At 27.6% G+C, this 16709-nt stretch overlaps 1 protein-coding gene across 1 annotated transcript; it reads right to left on the reverse strand.

Moving 5' to 3' along the window:
* Positions 1 to 3498: 3498 nt before the first annotated feature.
* On the reverse strand, positions 3499 to 10329 carry LOC136086973 (uncharacterized). Its single transcript, XM_065809475.1, has 4 exons — positions 10278 to 10329; positions 7977 to 10163; positions 4947 to 5124; positions 3499 to 3622 (listed from the first exon to the last, which is right to left on the reverse strand). The coding sequence occupies exons 1-4, from the start codon at positions 10327 to 10329 to the stop codon at positions 3499 to 3501; spliced, it is 2541 nt and encodes an 846-aa protein (XP_065665547.1).
* Between the last annotated feature and the right edge of the window lie 6380 nt (positions 10330 to 16709).

Here is a 16709-nt window from a genome sequence, read left to right on the forward strand (position 1 = left end):
CTTCTGGTTGAACGTTAAATACGTTTTCTTTATTTATACTTTCATTTGTGTAATCATCAGCAATATCAATGTTATCAGTATTAATTTCAGTGGAGGCTTTTAATTTGACTAAGCAATTTGTTCAAACTTTTTGACTAGGTACAATATTGAACCTGCTGTTTAGAGCTATGATTTTTAACGTGACTACTCTGAGAGATGCTAAATTAAAAAATATAACTTAATAAAATAAAACGTGCCTAGTATTAATAAACATAAAGAACTTAAAATTATGACAAGGTAGCATTTACAAAAAACTTTATGCCAAGCTCTAGTAACTTTTGCACGGTCTTTTGTGAAATAACAGCAGATCACAGCATTTATTCTGAAACACAGGGAACTTTTGATGATGAAAACATAAGTCAATAATCAAAACAGGAGAAACACCAGACCTCAGCGCAACTAAATTTTGCTAATCTGGAGCTAAATCTTAAAAAAAGGTTTAATCCAATGTGGTTTGTAAACGTTAACTTGTGACAATTTGATTTTAAAATCAATCCAACTGACCATTGTGATGTTCCAGCCATTATAAAAATATTCAATTTCAATATTTTATTTTTCTAAAACCAACATTAAATAAATAATAATTTCTCACATGAGTATTATAATCAAAACTCAAATGTTAGAACCAATTGCTCCATTTAATTAATTAAAAAAGAAATCAAAAATACATTTTTATTTTAAACTAAATAAGTGTAATCATAGCTATGATTACACTTATTTAATTTAAAATAAAAATTAATTTCTGGTTTCTTGTTTAATTAAATATAAATGAAGCAATTGGTTTTTAACATTTGAGTATTAATAATAATACTTATGTGAGAAATTTTTTTTTTTTGTGAGAAATTATTTTAGTTATAATTTCTATATGGAGATAATAACCAAAGCGGTAAATAAAAATGCAAAAATAAAATTACAAAAATAAAACAATAATAAAATAGATAGGTGCATTAAAAAACAGTGAAAATTTTTTTGCCTCTTACAGGTATTTATATATAAACTGTTATTGTAAAGATTTAAAATGAATAGATCTATACCTTTCCTGCAATTAATCTTCAACTAGACATGTTTACTGAAAAATTATTGTTAAAAACCCGGTTTGCATTACAAAGTTTTTAATTAAATATAAGATCCAATAACTTTAAGTAATGATTTTTGATTTCTTTCTTCCATAGTTTCTATACCTATTGAATTTTGAAAACGTATGGTTAATGTAACTGTGTATACTTTAACATTTTAGTGTTGCTATAGACGTTGCTAAGAGCGCAGAGAAAAAAAAAATGTAAAAAATCTCATACTTCAAAGACCCATAACTCTTAAAATAATAAAATTGGCTCCAAATTCTTTTTGATTATTCCTAACGATACTATAAACTGCATTTGGGCCAAAAATCAAGTATTTCTGATATAGTGGATTATTTCAACTTGTTGTTTTGACATGGAATTACCCATTCCCGTTTTATAGTACTGTAACAGTCACGGGTAAAATGTGGAATTACAGAATACTGAAATGCGGAAATTAACAACAGGTAAAATGATAGAAGTTTTGCTACTATTACTAAAAACCTACTGCTAAGTTTTGCTACTATTACTAAAAACCTAAACCCAAACTCCCAACGACTTTGTTACGTCACTAACCATTCCATCAAAGGCTGTTACATTTAGAATAAAAATTATAAACTACTAAAATTATTAAAACTACTAAAACCTTGTTTAGATAAAACAACTAAATTGAATAAGTATTAATTATTCCATAGATATTTTATAAATAATAATTATAAATATACATAAATAAGAAAACTATTTTTAATATTACAATTTATATTAATAAAAAACATGTAAAGAAATGAAGTTTATTGTTAAATTTAATAATAATCTACTTTAACTATCAATAAATTTAAGATTCAGCATTCAACAGACAAGTACCACAGTACCAATTTTTATTTATCTTGGATGTTACTTTTACACAATTAAAGTGATACCATTCAAGGCAACTGCTACACTCAATCGATTCTGTAGGAGCATTGAGAAGACAAATTGGACAATTCAAAACTTTCATTTTTTTGTGTTTTAAAAAAGAAGCTCTTAAAATCTTCCACGCTTGTGCTGTAAGAAATTAGAATTTCAAAAACTACTATCTCATTCATTAGAGATGATGGAAGATCCTTAGCATCTAAATAAGGATCTACAGTATCAGCAGGTGTAACAACTGTAACATCATTAGGTCTTCCTCCTTTCAGCAAATGCCGCAACAAAACTAAAAAATAAGGAAAGAAGGAATTAGAATTTAAATTCATCATCTCTTGTAAAAAAAACACTATGAAGTTTGTTATAGTATTTTTAAACGGTGATTTTGTTATTAAACTTAAACAATTCAATTATAGGTATTTCTTAAATTTGTAGATTTTTTTAAAGGTTTCCAAAAGCAAATTCATGATCATTGTCATATTAAAATCTGGACATTGACAATACATTAAAAAGAAAATCTAAATGTTGATGAAAAAATATAAATAGATACATCCATAAATATTGAATTCTAAACTTAAAAAAAAAAGACAGAATACAAATTATAAATATAACAGTTTACACTCTGAATCTAAGCACTAATAAACACAGTAATTTGAAACTTTCCATAAACTAAAGACTTACAAAATGCCTAAGAAGTTAACATTATTATCGCATAACACATTAGTTCTAAAGCACTGTTACTTTTTACTCTTTATGATTTCTTATTTTTTAAAATTAAACATCAAAAAAAATTTTTAACTTCGCCTCTACCAAAAATTGCTTTGTTAGTGAAATTCAAAGCTATCTTTACTCCAGGCCTTGCTATGGCGCAATTGAGCCAAAAAACTGGAGGCTTGTTGAAAACATCTTTTTTTGCATATAATTTCAAAGGAAATCAAAAAATAAATGATTTATTTTATTCATTGCTCAATTACAAAAAATAAAATTGTCTAATCATAATGCAGCTTCAATACTTTTTGCACAGGTTCTTTTTTAGAACGCAACGTTGCTAATTTTGTATAGTTATTTGCTGCAGATTTTATTGCAGATTTTAATTTTGGAAGAACATAACCAAAAATAAATTTCATTAACCAAATTAACATTTAGAAACTGATTTTCGATAAACCATTGAAGTAAAATCTAATTTAATTTCATGAACAAAATGTAACAAAAAAACACCCACTGACACAATGTATTACCAGGAATTTTTAAACATCCGCTATTGAGTTTTTTCACATAACTTCTATACATTTCAAAATGTTAAAAAAAAATTTCAGAATTACCAACTTCAGTTTTGTGAACTATGCAATATAAACACATCTAGCAATATAAACACATGCCATTTTGCTATTTTCTTTCATAGATCTTACAAAAATATCTCAAATGTCAAAAATCTCACTCACAATTTCAATGTTCTGACAAGTCAGAAAAGTCTGCATCAAAACTTAAAAGCAACTTAGCATGGTAAATTATGCATTTTCTCAATAGCTTGCTGATCAGATATAAAATATGATGCACCAGCACCCTGCCTTAATTTACCAAGAACTTCCTCTAAATGATCAGTTAAAAAATCACCAAGCCTAATAAACTGATTATCTTAACTAGTTTCAAGTAAAAAACTAGTGAAGTCTATAAAACCTTTTAATGTGTGTAATATTGCATCTGATGTTGTCAAAGTAAAAGTTTTTATTCTTTTTTTACCATTAATTGCTCCCATATTTTCACACATTTGTTCAATTTTAAATAAATGTTGCAAGCGAGTATCTTTAGCACTTCAAATCACAGCTTACAAAGGATGATGTAATCTTACATCATCAGAAAATCTTTGCACATTTATAATTTTCCAAGCATTTACATATGCAGAAAAGCAATAGTAACTTTAACTTCTTCCTGATTTATTACTGGAAATCAGAATCTAAATAAGATACTGGTACCATACTGACAATAAATGTAGATCCTGCAAATAGGCATTTAACCAATACAGCAAAGAGTGTTTTAGCAAGCTTTTCTGGGTCACTCTTAGCATGACCATAGAATTTTCCACGATGATACGTAATAGTTGCTATAACATAAACCTCATCAACCAATAAAAAGCGTGAACTCTATTTGTCTTCCAAACTGTGATGTATTTTGGAAATTAACAATACAGTATAAAGTTTACTTGCTTTTGAGATCAATTTTGTCAAAGATCAAACTCAAGGCTGCTGAAAGTCATTTTTCAAATGCTTATATAATGATTAGGATACAGTCATATATTTAAAGGGTTGAACAATAATATCTAGTGAGTATAAAGGTTCTCCAACAGTGGTAGTGGTAAGAAAATCAGCCTCCATCTTTCCCCTTGATTGCGACGCCTAGAGTTAAGACTTAAGGCCTTGGTGAAATAATACAAATTATCTGCAATCTTTATTTTTTTAATTTTAGTTATCATCAACTTTTTTGGAAAATTGCGTTATTATTAATGAGTTTTTTCAACTATGTTACAGTTTGTTTTGTCTATATATAGTTTGCAATTTAATTGGTCCAAATATAGTTGGCCAGTTAACAACTTTTGTTGGAGAGAGAACTCATAATTTTAAACTATATAATAGATCAGTCTTTGTGAAACTATTGACTATCTCTACCGTGACTTATATAATAATAATTATATAACTCATGACTTCTTATGGAGATTAACTTGCAAAGTTAAAAAAAAAAGTAAATAAAATAATTCATCAAATTAATTGATTGAACCAAAGCCAATTTTAAATTTCTGATTGTTGACAAGTAAATAATAATGTATACTTACGATGAACTTTTTCTTAAACAGTTTTCTGTTCATAAGGCAAGCAGATCTTCTGAACTTTATGTAGACCAACAGCATTTTTTTTCTTTATTGACTTAGGATGCCCTCTTGATACAAACTTGGATGGAAATTGAATTTGGGAGAAATCAAGTTGGTTCTCTGGTATTTTAGCAGTATCACATGATAGTTTTATTGAATTACTTACATAATCCAACTGATTGAAATTTATAATTTCTTTTTTATATTTTCCAGTTTCTTTTCTAACTTCTAGAAATAAATGATCATCAACAATTGATTCTATTATAAGTTTTTATTTCATAAAACATCTTTCAAAAAGAAATTACAGTATTGCCTGTTGTGCCAGTTAACAAGAGACACATCTGATGGTTCCTTATTGGCCTCAGGTAGTAAGTGACCGGGGTCCTAGCCCCAGCCCCTGCTTAAAATGAGACTATTGGCAAAGCCTGCCTGGGTCCCAGCAAAATTATAAGATTTTGCATAGGTTAATGGCTGGGGCTAGAAAAAAAATTTTAATACTCAATATATTATAGTTTTATGCTTACATTTACTATCTATTAAATACTGGCCTACATTTATATATTTTTAAACTCTAATTTACTTCCAACAAGATTGCAAGAGCTACTTTAAAATAGAGAATAAGTTAAAACACTAGGAAACGTATATCCAAAGACTTAAAAAAAAAGTTGTAAGTTGCATAAAAAAGAAAACATGAAGATGGGTATGAGTTATAAGGTTTTTTTGATGTTCAAGGAAAAAAAGCTGGATTAATAAAAGTTTTTATAGCATGAAGGGACAGATACAGTAAAAGGATGCAACTTGTTGAATAAAAAGCCAAGCAAGAATGAGTTTTTGCTAACAGCTAAGATAATAGCTCGTTTGTTGAGATGATAGCTCCTTTGACTATTGACCATGATCGTATTTGTAGAAAAAGGAAATGCAACCTTACAACAATGGGAGAGTGCCTCAACCTTGGCAGATAAAGCAGGTCTAATTAAATTAACAATGTGCTTTTAGACTTTGTCTGAGAGTAAGAGGGTTGTTATTCGTCAGTATAGGATTGCCAACAATATTGTAATATTTTTTTGCAGTAAATAAATGATAATTTTTTGTCTAACAAAAATGGTGGATTTTAAGTCCAGAAATTAGTCCATAAGCCACTGCAAGCATTAGGCTATTATAAAAAGGAGATCAGATTTAAAATCGGCTGCTTGTTCTAAGCAATCAAAAAGTGAAGATTTTTTGTCAAGACAAGAGTATAAAGTTGAGTATTCAGCAAATAGAGCCACTTTAGATTTCATGAAGATAGTTATTGTAGATAAGAATCGATACAGGAGCAAAGATAGAACCTTGTGGTACCCTTAAAGTTACTTGAAATAAAGAAAAGGATAGGCCTTCAAGAATAACTTTACTACTGCAGTTAGAAAGAAATAATTTAATAATTTCAAAACCTTTATATAAAAAAAAACTAATAACCAAGTGAAGACTAATCATAGGATAGTTAGAGAAGTCAAAGTGTTTTCTAGAGATTTGAAAGATTGGAACCATTTATAGATATTCTTGTAAAAAAGATGAAAAGAATGATTAATATTTAATAAAGCAACTGTTCAAGATGGTGAAAAATGTGGAGTAGGGTGAGGCTTGACTTAAAATTGAAGAGAAGTAATAAAAGCTTCCAAACTTTTATTCCAGAAGGAGTTCTTCCAAGAAGATCTTTATGCATACATATTATGGATATATACATGTTTGCTATTTATTGAAATGCTGGCCTACAATATTCTTTCATTGTTATATAAACTTTATATGGTGTTTTCATATGGTGTAGTATTTTCCAGAAGAGAAGATGACCAGATGGATGTGTGGTGTGACTCTAGCAAGACAAGAAAAGGAGGCATAACCCTATACTGATTGGAAAAAAATTTGTATCAAACAACGTTTGTTTAGAAAAGATTAAAGTAATTTAGGTATCAGCATGTAGAGAGGTAGCAGCTTTAGTAGAAAGTGGTAGTGAGAAGTAAGAAAACTTAAAGAGAGTGCCATACATATTGTATGAATGAGCTTTAGTTAAGAAAAAAAATGCTCTAGATTGTTCATACTAGAAAAACAGCATAAAAAAGGAAGTTTTTTGAGTTTTAAATATTAATAAGGTTTCTTTGTGATTTATATCTTAAATAAATTTGCAAGTTAGTTTCAAGCTGTTGTTTTTAATATTTTTTTGCCTTAACAACATATCACCTGATATCCATGTATCTGTGAATATGTAAACTATGGAATGATAAATAATTTTAATCAATAATTATAATTTCCTTTTAGGTAGCCAAAGTTACACCAGTATAGGGGTGACTTTGACTCACCTTTGAAACTAAAAAAAGAGGGTCAAAGAAATTAATGGCTTATTTAAGAAACTGGCGAAAATGCCACTCTAATGTTCTAGCTCTGGCAGAACCATCTTCTAGTAGTGAAGAAGAGAAAGTCGAAAAAAATAATGACAATTCAAAATTTACGCAAAATATCAGTTAAGTAGAAGAAGACAAAAATTCGGAAAGCGATTATGAATGTGAAGTATGTTATTAATTATTTTTTAGTGAATTTTTGTTTAATTTTATTAGGTTTGTAAAAATGTTCAACAAAAGCTGTTTTGTGAAACCATTTTAAATTATTGAGTTTCAAAAGAGAGTGTTATATTTTCTTACTGATATAAGAAATCCCAAAACACAGTGACAAAGCCTAATTATAATCAGGGCCGGCCTTACGAATTGCGGGGCCCAATTTGACGAATGCTTGCGGGGCCCACCTGATTTTTTTTTTACAATAACTACTATTAATAAAATTATTGAAACACATTTATTATACAAAAAAAACATAACTCCACAAACGAATCAATAAACAATAATAAAAATATTACAATGAATTTAAACAAAACAGTTCTTGTTATTGTCATAATAAACAAATAATCTATAAGTTAAAGTGGATCTTTCTTGCTTTTTTGCTTGCAAAATCTTTTAGAATTTTTTCATAATTAATTTCTCTACTTATAGGAGATTCAATTGATATTAGTGCCAAATTGTTTAGTCGTTCTTGGTTAATTACTGACCTAAGGTAGGTTTTAATTAATTTTAGTTTTGAAAAACTTCTTTCACCGGAAGCGACTGTAACTGGAATTGTCATCAGTATTTTTAGGGCTATGAACAAATTTGGAAATGTAGTCGACCTATCATTACAAGCCAAATATTTAAAGAGTTCTTTGGGTTTTTGTTGTTGAACGGGCAGTATTGGCTTAATTGCCTCCATTTCTTCGGAAAGCATGAACCCTTCTATATCTTTTGTAATGTCTGTCAAAGCAATTTCTAGGTCGGCTGAATGTTTTCTGAAATCTTCTTTAGACATATTTTGAAAATTATATAGAAATCCAAAAAGTTTATGGTGTTCTTTCAGCTGCATAAACCGTGGTTGAAGAGATTGCAATGCTTTGTCTACAACTTGATTGAAAAAATTTACCCGGAATTCTGTCTTGGGGTCTAAAATTGGTTCGTCAGAAGATTCATAAAGAAACATTTTCTTTTTCTTGTAACAGCGCTTCTGTTGAAATATGGGTTCAACTTCTAACTCATTTGCAAGCTCTTTGGCATCAATCAATGCTGCTACAAAGCCTGTCTCTCGGTATGTCTTCAACCAATCAAACAATTTTTCAAAAGATGTCAGCCCCGCGGCAATGTCTGTGGTATTGCTTTGAAGTTCCTTGCTAGTAAAATTTACTTGAAACAATAAAGAGTGCCAAAAACATAGTGCAACCAGAAACCTATAATTTGTCATTTGGCTTACTAATGATTCAGCCTCACTTTTCCCTTGAGCATCATTTGTGCTTTTTGCTAGTTCTTCTAAAGCATCACACACTTCTGCGGCTTGAAATCGTACAGCTTTAACACTTTCCATTCTACATTCCCATCTTGTTTCTGATAATGGTTTAACAGACAGGCATTTCACATGCTTTTTAAAAACAGTCCATCTTTTTGTAGATGAAGCAAAAAGGGTGTAAATACGCTGCAGGGTTCCAAAAAATGTCATGGCATCTGAACACGTTTTAGCCATATCTCCTAGAACAAGATTATAATTATGGCACACACAAGGAGTATAGAAAGCTCGTGAATTTCTTTCCAAAAGTCGTGCTTGCACTCCAGAATTGTGCCCTTTCATATTAGCTCCATTGTCATACCCTTGTCCTCTGATGTTTTCAACATCTAGTCCTAGCATTTCAATTTCTTTCACAAGAGTGTTAAATAAATTTTCACCAGTGCTGCTCTCAACTATAATAAACTTTATAAAATGTTCAAAAATTCCTGCTGGGACATCTGAGTGTGTGCCATCAACGACATATCTTAGCACCATTGACATCTGTTCCTGATGGCTGATATCAGGAGTGCAGTCAAGAATCACTGCAAAATACTTTGCCGACTTAGTTCTAGCAATAATTTCCTGTAGAACAGCTTGGCCTATAGTATCAATAATTTCATCTTGTATGGTCTTGCCTAAATAATGATCATGAGTGTCTTTGTTAATAATTTTCTGTATATGATCTTGCATAGCTGGATCAAATTTTCCTAGCAATTCAATGACGCCTAGAAAATTGCCATTATGTGGATTTCCAATTTGTTCTTCAGACCCACGAAATGCCAAGTTCCTTTCTGCCAAAAACTGTACAGAAGCAACAAGTCGCTCAAAGACTTGATTCCAGCGTTTTGTTTCCTGTCTTATTAATTTTTCATTTAATGTATCAACAGTTAATCCAGTAGATAACCTTTGCTGCAGTTCATAGCAATTAAGTGTACATCGCAAATGTTTTTTTGATTTTTCATGATCCTCTAATCTTGTATGAATATTTGACCAGCTGTCAAATCCAGAAGTAGCAAGTGCAGAATCAGAATTTGTGTCAAAAAGTTTGCAATAGTAACAGTAAACTTTATCAAATGATTCAGAATATATTAGCCATGGTCGTTCTATAACTTCCCCATTTTTTAATTTTATTTTACAATGAAATTTCGAAAAATGTAACCCTTTTTCATTTTGCGGAAAATTTTCTACAGTGATCTTAGGGGGTCCTTTGTTCACTAAATAATCTCTGACATTTTGATTTATTTTATTTGGCCATGTAGCAGGGTCATCTTTTATCTTTAAAATATCACATAGTGCTGGGTTTGAATTTTCTTCTCTTGATTCTGAAATATCCTCATTATCCTTGTGTGTGTTTACAGATATATTTATACATAATTCAGATGTATTTTGTTGAGCATTACATCCGGAAAGAAAACTACTACTAGCTTCTGATGTAATTTATTTAGAAATATTTGTTTCAATGTCGTCTGACTCGACTTGTTTGTCTGATTTTTCAGTTTCAAACAGATCTACTGATTTACTCAAATATTTATCTAACGCACCTTTTTCTTTTTCTGCTTCAGTTTTCTTTACCTCAGCTAAGGTTCTCTTCATGTTACCACTTAGATATTTTCTACCGACGTCCCTTTGTCTTTTACTCATATTTTGGCTTGTGTTCTTCAAAACTGAAAACTTATCTCTTTTTTTACTACTAAATTGCACAATAAAATAAAATAGTTTAATTAAACTAAATTAAATAAAAAATCCCCCTTACAAAATTAAAAGTAAAATTAACAAAACTAATATAAACATTTTCCCTTCAATTAGCTAAAACAATATAGAGATAAAATATAATAAAACATATTGATAAAGAGATAATAAATAAATAAATCCATTAGATTATAGTAAGATTAAAACATAAAAATAGCTTTTTTTATTTGAAGCATGAAAACAAACTTAAAAGTTCTTTTGTTTTTAGTTAATATAATGTTTACTGAAGTATTGAACTATATAGACTATGTGATTTTAGATACTATAATATAGTATCTAGTCTAGATAAATAAATCTTAAGTATCTAAACAACTCAACAAATTAAAACATAAATAAAAATGTAAGCAATTGATTACTGCAAATATCTTAATATAAATAAGCAAACATTTAATATTAAGATTATTTATTAGACTTGAAAAAAAGTACTCTTAAAATTATCCAATAAAATTAATATTGTCTTAAATATAAAATATTTACTGAAAAGCGAGAAAAGTTTGCGTTAAACAAAAGTAAATAAAAGTAATAGTAAACAAAATGAAAAATAATTATAGCATAAACAAACAAAAAATATATTACAAACATTTCAAAAGTAAATACAGCTTAATCTTTAACAATATAAAAGCTGCCGCCATGTTCATTGCTTGCCTCGTGAATTTTCGGAAATAAGTACTTCTGGAACTTTCGAAAGTAGATTGGAAACTAATATATTTTATACCATATACCGCAATAACTAAGATAAACTAAAAATAACAATAGACGTTACCATGCGCATTAAACGTTCAACGTTAACTGTACGAATTATATTAAGATTGATAGAAATTTATAAAAAAAAATTACTGCCATTTATAATGATATGCTATAAATTGCGGGGCCCCTACCAAGCGCGGGGCCTTTTTGGCAGCAATCGGTCAAATCGGCCTAAGACCGGCCCTGATTATAATAGTGAATTTATAAGCCAAATAAGTTTTATTTTGTCGGTAGCTAAATTTGTTGAAGTGGACAAGATATAAGATGACGAAAAAAATACAATCATCAGGAGTGAGTTTTAATAACTATTTCATTAAATAGTTATATCATTTAGTTTCAGAACTTTTTTTAATTTTATGTCTACAGCTTTATGTCAAAACTTATAACTGTATATATTAGAACAATGGGTTCTTATTTGGTAGTATAATTTCAATGGTTTAAGGGCAACTAATGTTAAATGTCTACAGTTTCATTTTCATTAATATGATTATAATACATTATTAAGCAATTTTTACAATCAGATGCTATTCCTGTTGTTAACTTGTTATTCAGATCAGAACTGATTATTTTTTTTCTTGTTATACTAACAGAAGTTTACCAGACTATATGGTGCTATGAAAGGTATACCTTTATAAGATATATAAAACTTTTTTATTTTTATTTACAGCTTCTTCTATTGAATACCATGAAGCGACTGAAACTTTAATTGATAACATTTTGTCTGACTTCTTAAAATATGCTCCATTTCGAAAAGGTGGCGGAAAAGAAAGGAAACTAGATTGATTGTTATAAATATTTACATATATTTCAATAAAGAAATATTTTCTTGTTGTCTACTAATATTTTGTTTTCAGTGTTAATTCAACACTACCAAAAAAAAATTTCAGCTATGAAAAAATGTAGGATTGAGTGGATGTTTTAAGTAAAATAAGAAAAGCTTAACTGATCAAATATTTTTATTTTTAATAAAAACTAAAATACTAATGATGTGGTATTAAAAACTGGTATTAATATTAATGTTTATTACATGAAGATGTGTAAAAATTAAGTTACAAGTTATTATTTGGTCATTAAAATTGTTTGAATGATAATTTATTATTTATTGAGATGTTTTCTTTTTTAATTTTTGTTGCTTTTATATTATCGATCAAACTAAGTTATTGTTGTGTGATATTTTATAATAAACTTTATATTATATTTTGTATTAATAATGAATATTATCTATTTTTGTTCAATATTCCGTATTACTCTTATGTAGTTAATTATGTTTTAGCAACCTGGGATTCTTTCATTATTTTCCTTTGATGCCTTGAGTCATTTAAACATTATATATTCAAACTATGCAGATAAATGGAATAATAAATATATTAATAAAAATGAATTTAAAATATAATAAATTTATAAAATAAAGAAAATCTTATCTTTGCTAATAATGTCTACTAATATTATTGTTTAGCAAGTATCATGCTTATAAAATGTCAAGATTTAACTAGTTTAAATATGAGGAAAGGAACTGTTTGGAATGAAGATTTACAAGGAGAAGAAGGTGTAATTCCGTTTAATTGGCTTTGTTATAAAACTGTTTATTGGCATCCAGGTACCAATTGACTACACTAAAATGCATTGACTACACTAAAATGCTGAGAAGAATTGGCTTAAGTTTCCACAAATTAAAACTAAATTCTCTTCAGGTATTACATTTATATATTACAATTATCATTTTTTTAATAATTTTGTTAGTAAGAGTTATTTTGTTGATACAAAATAAATAACTATTCATATAACTATTTCAACTTCACAGAAAGCAAACAGGATTGTGAAAAGTTTGAAATTACTACTACAAAAGAAAAATGTTATAATGAGAACGTCTATTAACGAAAAAGAAAACATAAACAAAGAGAATTTCCCAAGTAGGTTTTAGTTTTATGAGCTTAAATTTTATAAATTACAATTTTTATACCTAAAAATAAAAATGTTTCTGTAATTTATACCATAAATTAGTAATTATATTTTACAGGTTCAGTTATCAAAGATTTAGATAAAGTGTCAATGCACCTGACCTCCAGTTGTTCATTGATCAAATCTATAGGTAAATATATATATATATATATATATATATATATATATATATATATATATATATATATATATATATATATATATATATATATATATAATATATATATATATATATAAATAAACAACTTTTAAATGTATTCTACAAAATAGAGTGCTCAATGTTCTTAAAAGAACAGAGCAATTGTGTATTAGTAGAAAATCACTTAAAAATATTTTTTTTTTAATTTTACACTGTGTTTCATCAAAAAAGACTCATCATTTCTAATGAGTCTTTATTGATGAAACTCAGTATAAAATAAAAAAAAAAAATTTTTAAGTGATTTTCTGCTAATATATATATATATATATATATATATATATATATATATATATATATATATATATATATATATATATATATATATATATATATATATATATATATATATATATATATATATATATATATATATATATATATATATATATATTTTCCCCTGAAAGTGCAAGGGATTATTAAAAATTGCTTTAGCAAATGCATGCTATTTAACATGAAAAATGACATTATTGACCTCTGTCCAACCCCCATAAGTGTAAAAACATGGATGTTAAACCTAAATTAAAACAAAAAAATCCTCTATATTAGGTGCAAAATCTCCTCTAAAATCCTCTTTTTCTTATGAAAATTTTATGTGGCTACCCCAATAATTACTTTTCAATGTTAGAAAAATTTAATATTTTGATCATTAATTTATTTTGAAAAAAGGTTGTTTCACTTAAAGTAAATATTTGAAAAAATTTTTAATAATCATCTAACAGAAGGGCCGTCCCGAACGGGGGGTGTAAGGGTGTCCAACCACCCCCAAAGCTGTCATATAAGCATTTAAGTTGACACATTTAGCAAGTTTTGAAATATAGTTGACTAATTGAAAATATTGAGGACCTTTTTCTTGTGTGTGTGTCTCTCTAGTTGGCAAAAAATTCACACAATCCCCCCCTCCCCATGAGAGACCACTTCGGGACGGCCCTGTCTAACAGTTAATTTACCTTTTAAAAATTCAATTTTTTAAAGAGTTTTTTCAAAAAAATTTTATTGGAAAAGTATACTTAGAAACACTAATTTATATGGCTTTGTTAATGGAATACCTTTATAAGTTGTTACACCTTCCCATTCATTATATTTTTTTCAAGTTTGCCTTTTTTGATTTTTTTAAATATATTTTTTTTATTTACAGCTTCTTCTATTCAATTCAATTCTATTCAATTCAATTCTATTCGTATTCAATGAAGCAAAGAAACCTGGGTCAATGGAATATTGTTCGATTTTCTAAAATACACTCCATTTCAAAAAGGTGATGGAAAAGAGAAGAAATTTGTGTAGATTTTATTCAATTATATGTAGATTATATTCAACTATTTGTAGATCATATTCAATTATATGTAAATATATGTAATGTTTAAATATATTTTTCAATAAAACAACTTTTATCTCCTGCATTAATATTACAATTTTAACTAAACTAAACTAAAAAAGTTCTAAATGGTCTAAGCATAGACTATGAGTAGATTTAATATCCATAATATACCTTAATAATGTAATAGAGAAGCGCAACAGCACTATTAGACATGCATACTACGTTTTGATGGTAATCTCAGTTTTTATCAACGGTTTCTGTGATTACAAAACGTTTTTTAACAGCCGGTTTAACGTTGATAAATCAACGTTAAAAAAACTGTCATTCTGAAGGTTGTTTCAACGTAAATTCAACGTTATTGTAACGTTTTTTGCGTCGAATCAACGTTGATATAACGTTTGAACCTAACGTTGAATTAACGTTGATAAATCAATGTTGAAAAAAACCTAACGTTGATTTATTGCAAAACGTTGCAATAACGTTGAAACAACGTTAAGAATGACAGTTTTCTTTAACGTTGATTTATCAACGTTAAACCGGCTGTTAAAAAACGTTTTGTAATCACAGAAACCGTTGATAAAAACTGAGATTACCATCAAAACGTAGTATGCATGTCCAATAGTGCTGTTGCACTTCTCTATTACATTATTAAGGTATATTATGGATATTAAATCTACTCATAGTCTATACTTAGAACTACTATTTAGAACTTTTTCAGTTTAGTTTAATTAAAATAGCTATTTTAACTAAACTAAACTGAAAAGGTTCTAAATAGTAGTTCTAAGTATAGACTATGAGTAGATTTAATATCCATAATAATACTAGTATTATTAAAGCAAAAGATAAAAGTTGTTTTATTGAAAAATATATTTAAATATTACATATATTTACATATAATTTAATATGATCTACACATAATTGAATATAATCTACATATAATTGAATAAAATCTAAACAAATTTCTTCTCTTTTCTATCACCTTTTTGAAACGGAGCGTATTTTAGGAAATCAAACAATATTCTTTTCTTTCCTTCATTGAATACAATAGAAGAAGCTGTAAATAAAAAAATATATTTAAAAAAATCAAAAAAGGCAAAATTGAAAAAAATATAATGAATAGGAAGGTGTTACAACTTATGAAGGTATTCCATTTACAAAGCCATATAAATTAGTGTTTCTAAGTATATTTTTCCACCTTTGCCCTTCATATCCGTGGAGGCCATAAAAATTTTTCGAAAAAACTCTGAATTTTTAAAAGGTAATTTAACTGTTAGACAGGACCGTCCCGAAGTGGTCTCTCATGGGGAGGGGAGATTGTATGTATTTTTTGCCAACTAGAGACACACACACAAAAAAAAAGGTCCTCAATATTTGCATTTAGCCAACTATAGTTTAAAACTTGCTAAATGTGTCAACTTAAATGCTTATATGACAGCTTTGGGGGTGGTGGGACACGCCCCGTTCGGGAAGGCCCTACTGTTAAATGATTATTAATAATTTTTTTAAATATTTAATTTAAATGAAACAACCTTTTTTCAAAATAAATCAATAATCAAAATATTAAACTTTTCTAACATTGAAAAATAATTATTGGGGTGGCCACATAAAATTTTCATAAGAAAAATAAGATTTTAGAAGAGATTTTGCACCTAATATAGAGGATTTTTTTGCTTTAATTTAGGTTTAACGTCCATGTTTTTACACTTATGGGGCTTGGACAGAGGTCAATAATGTCACTTTTCATGTTAAATAGCATGCATATATATATATATATATATATATATATATATATATATATATATATATATATATATATATATATATATATATATATATATATGTGTGTATATATATATATATATATATATGTGTGTATATATATATATATATATATATATATATATATATATATATATATATATATATATATATATATAAATATATATATATATATATATATATATATATATATATATATATATATATATTATTAGAAAAAGACTT

The sequence above is a fragment of the Hydra vulgaris genome, chromosome 11, assembly GCF_038396675.1.
Source record: "Hydra vulgaris chromosome 11, alternate assembly HydraT2T_AEP".
In the NCBI taxonomy this organism is placed as follows: Eukaryota; Metazoa; Cnidaria; class Hydrozoa; order Anthoathecata; family Hydridae; genus Hydra; species Hydra vulgaris.

What these genes read in the sequence shown, in the direction of transcription:
- LOC136086973 (XM_065809475.1), bottom strand. Translation starts at nt 10,329, where the DNA reads ATGAAGAGAACCTTAGCTGAGGTAAAGAAAACTGAAGCAGAAAAAGAA. An exon ending in AGTCGCTTCCGGTGAAAGAA is followed by an intron (nt 5,125 to 7,976) that starts GTTTTTCAAAAC and finishes AACTTATAATAG; the next exon opens with AATCAATTGTTGATGATCAT. An exon ending in CAAATTCAATTTCCATCCAA is followed by an intron (nt 3,623 to 4,946) that starts GTTTGTATCAAG and finishes TCAGTTTATTAG; the next exon opens with GCTTGGTGATTTTTTAACTG.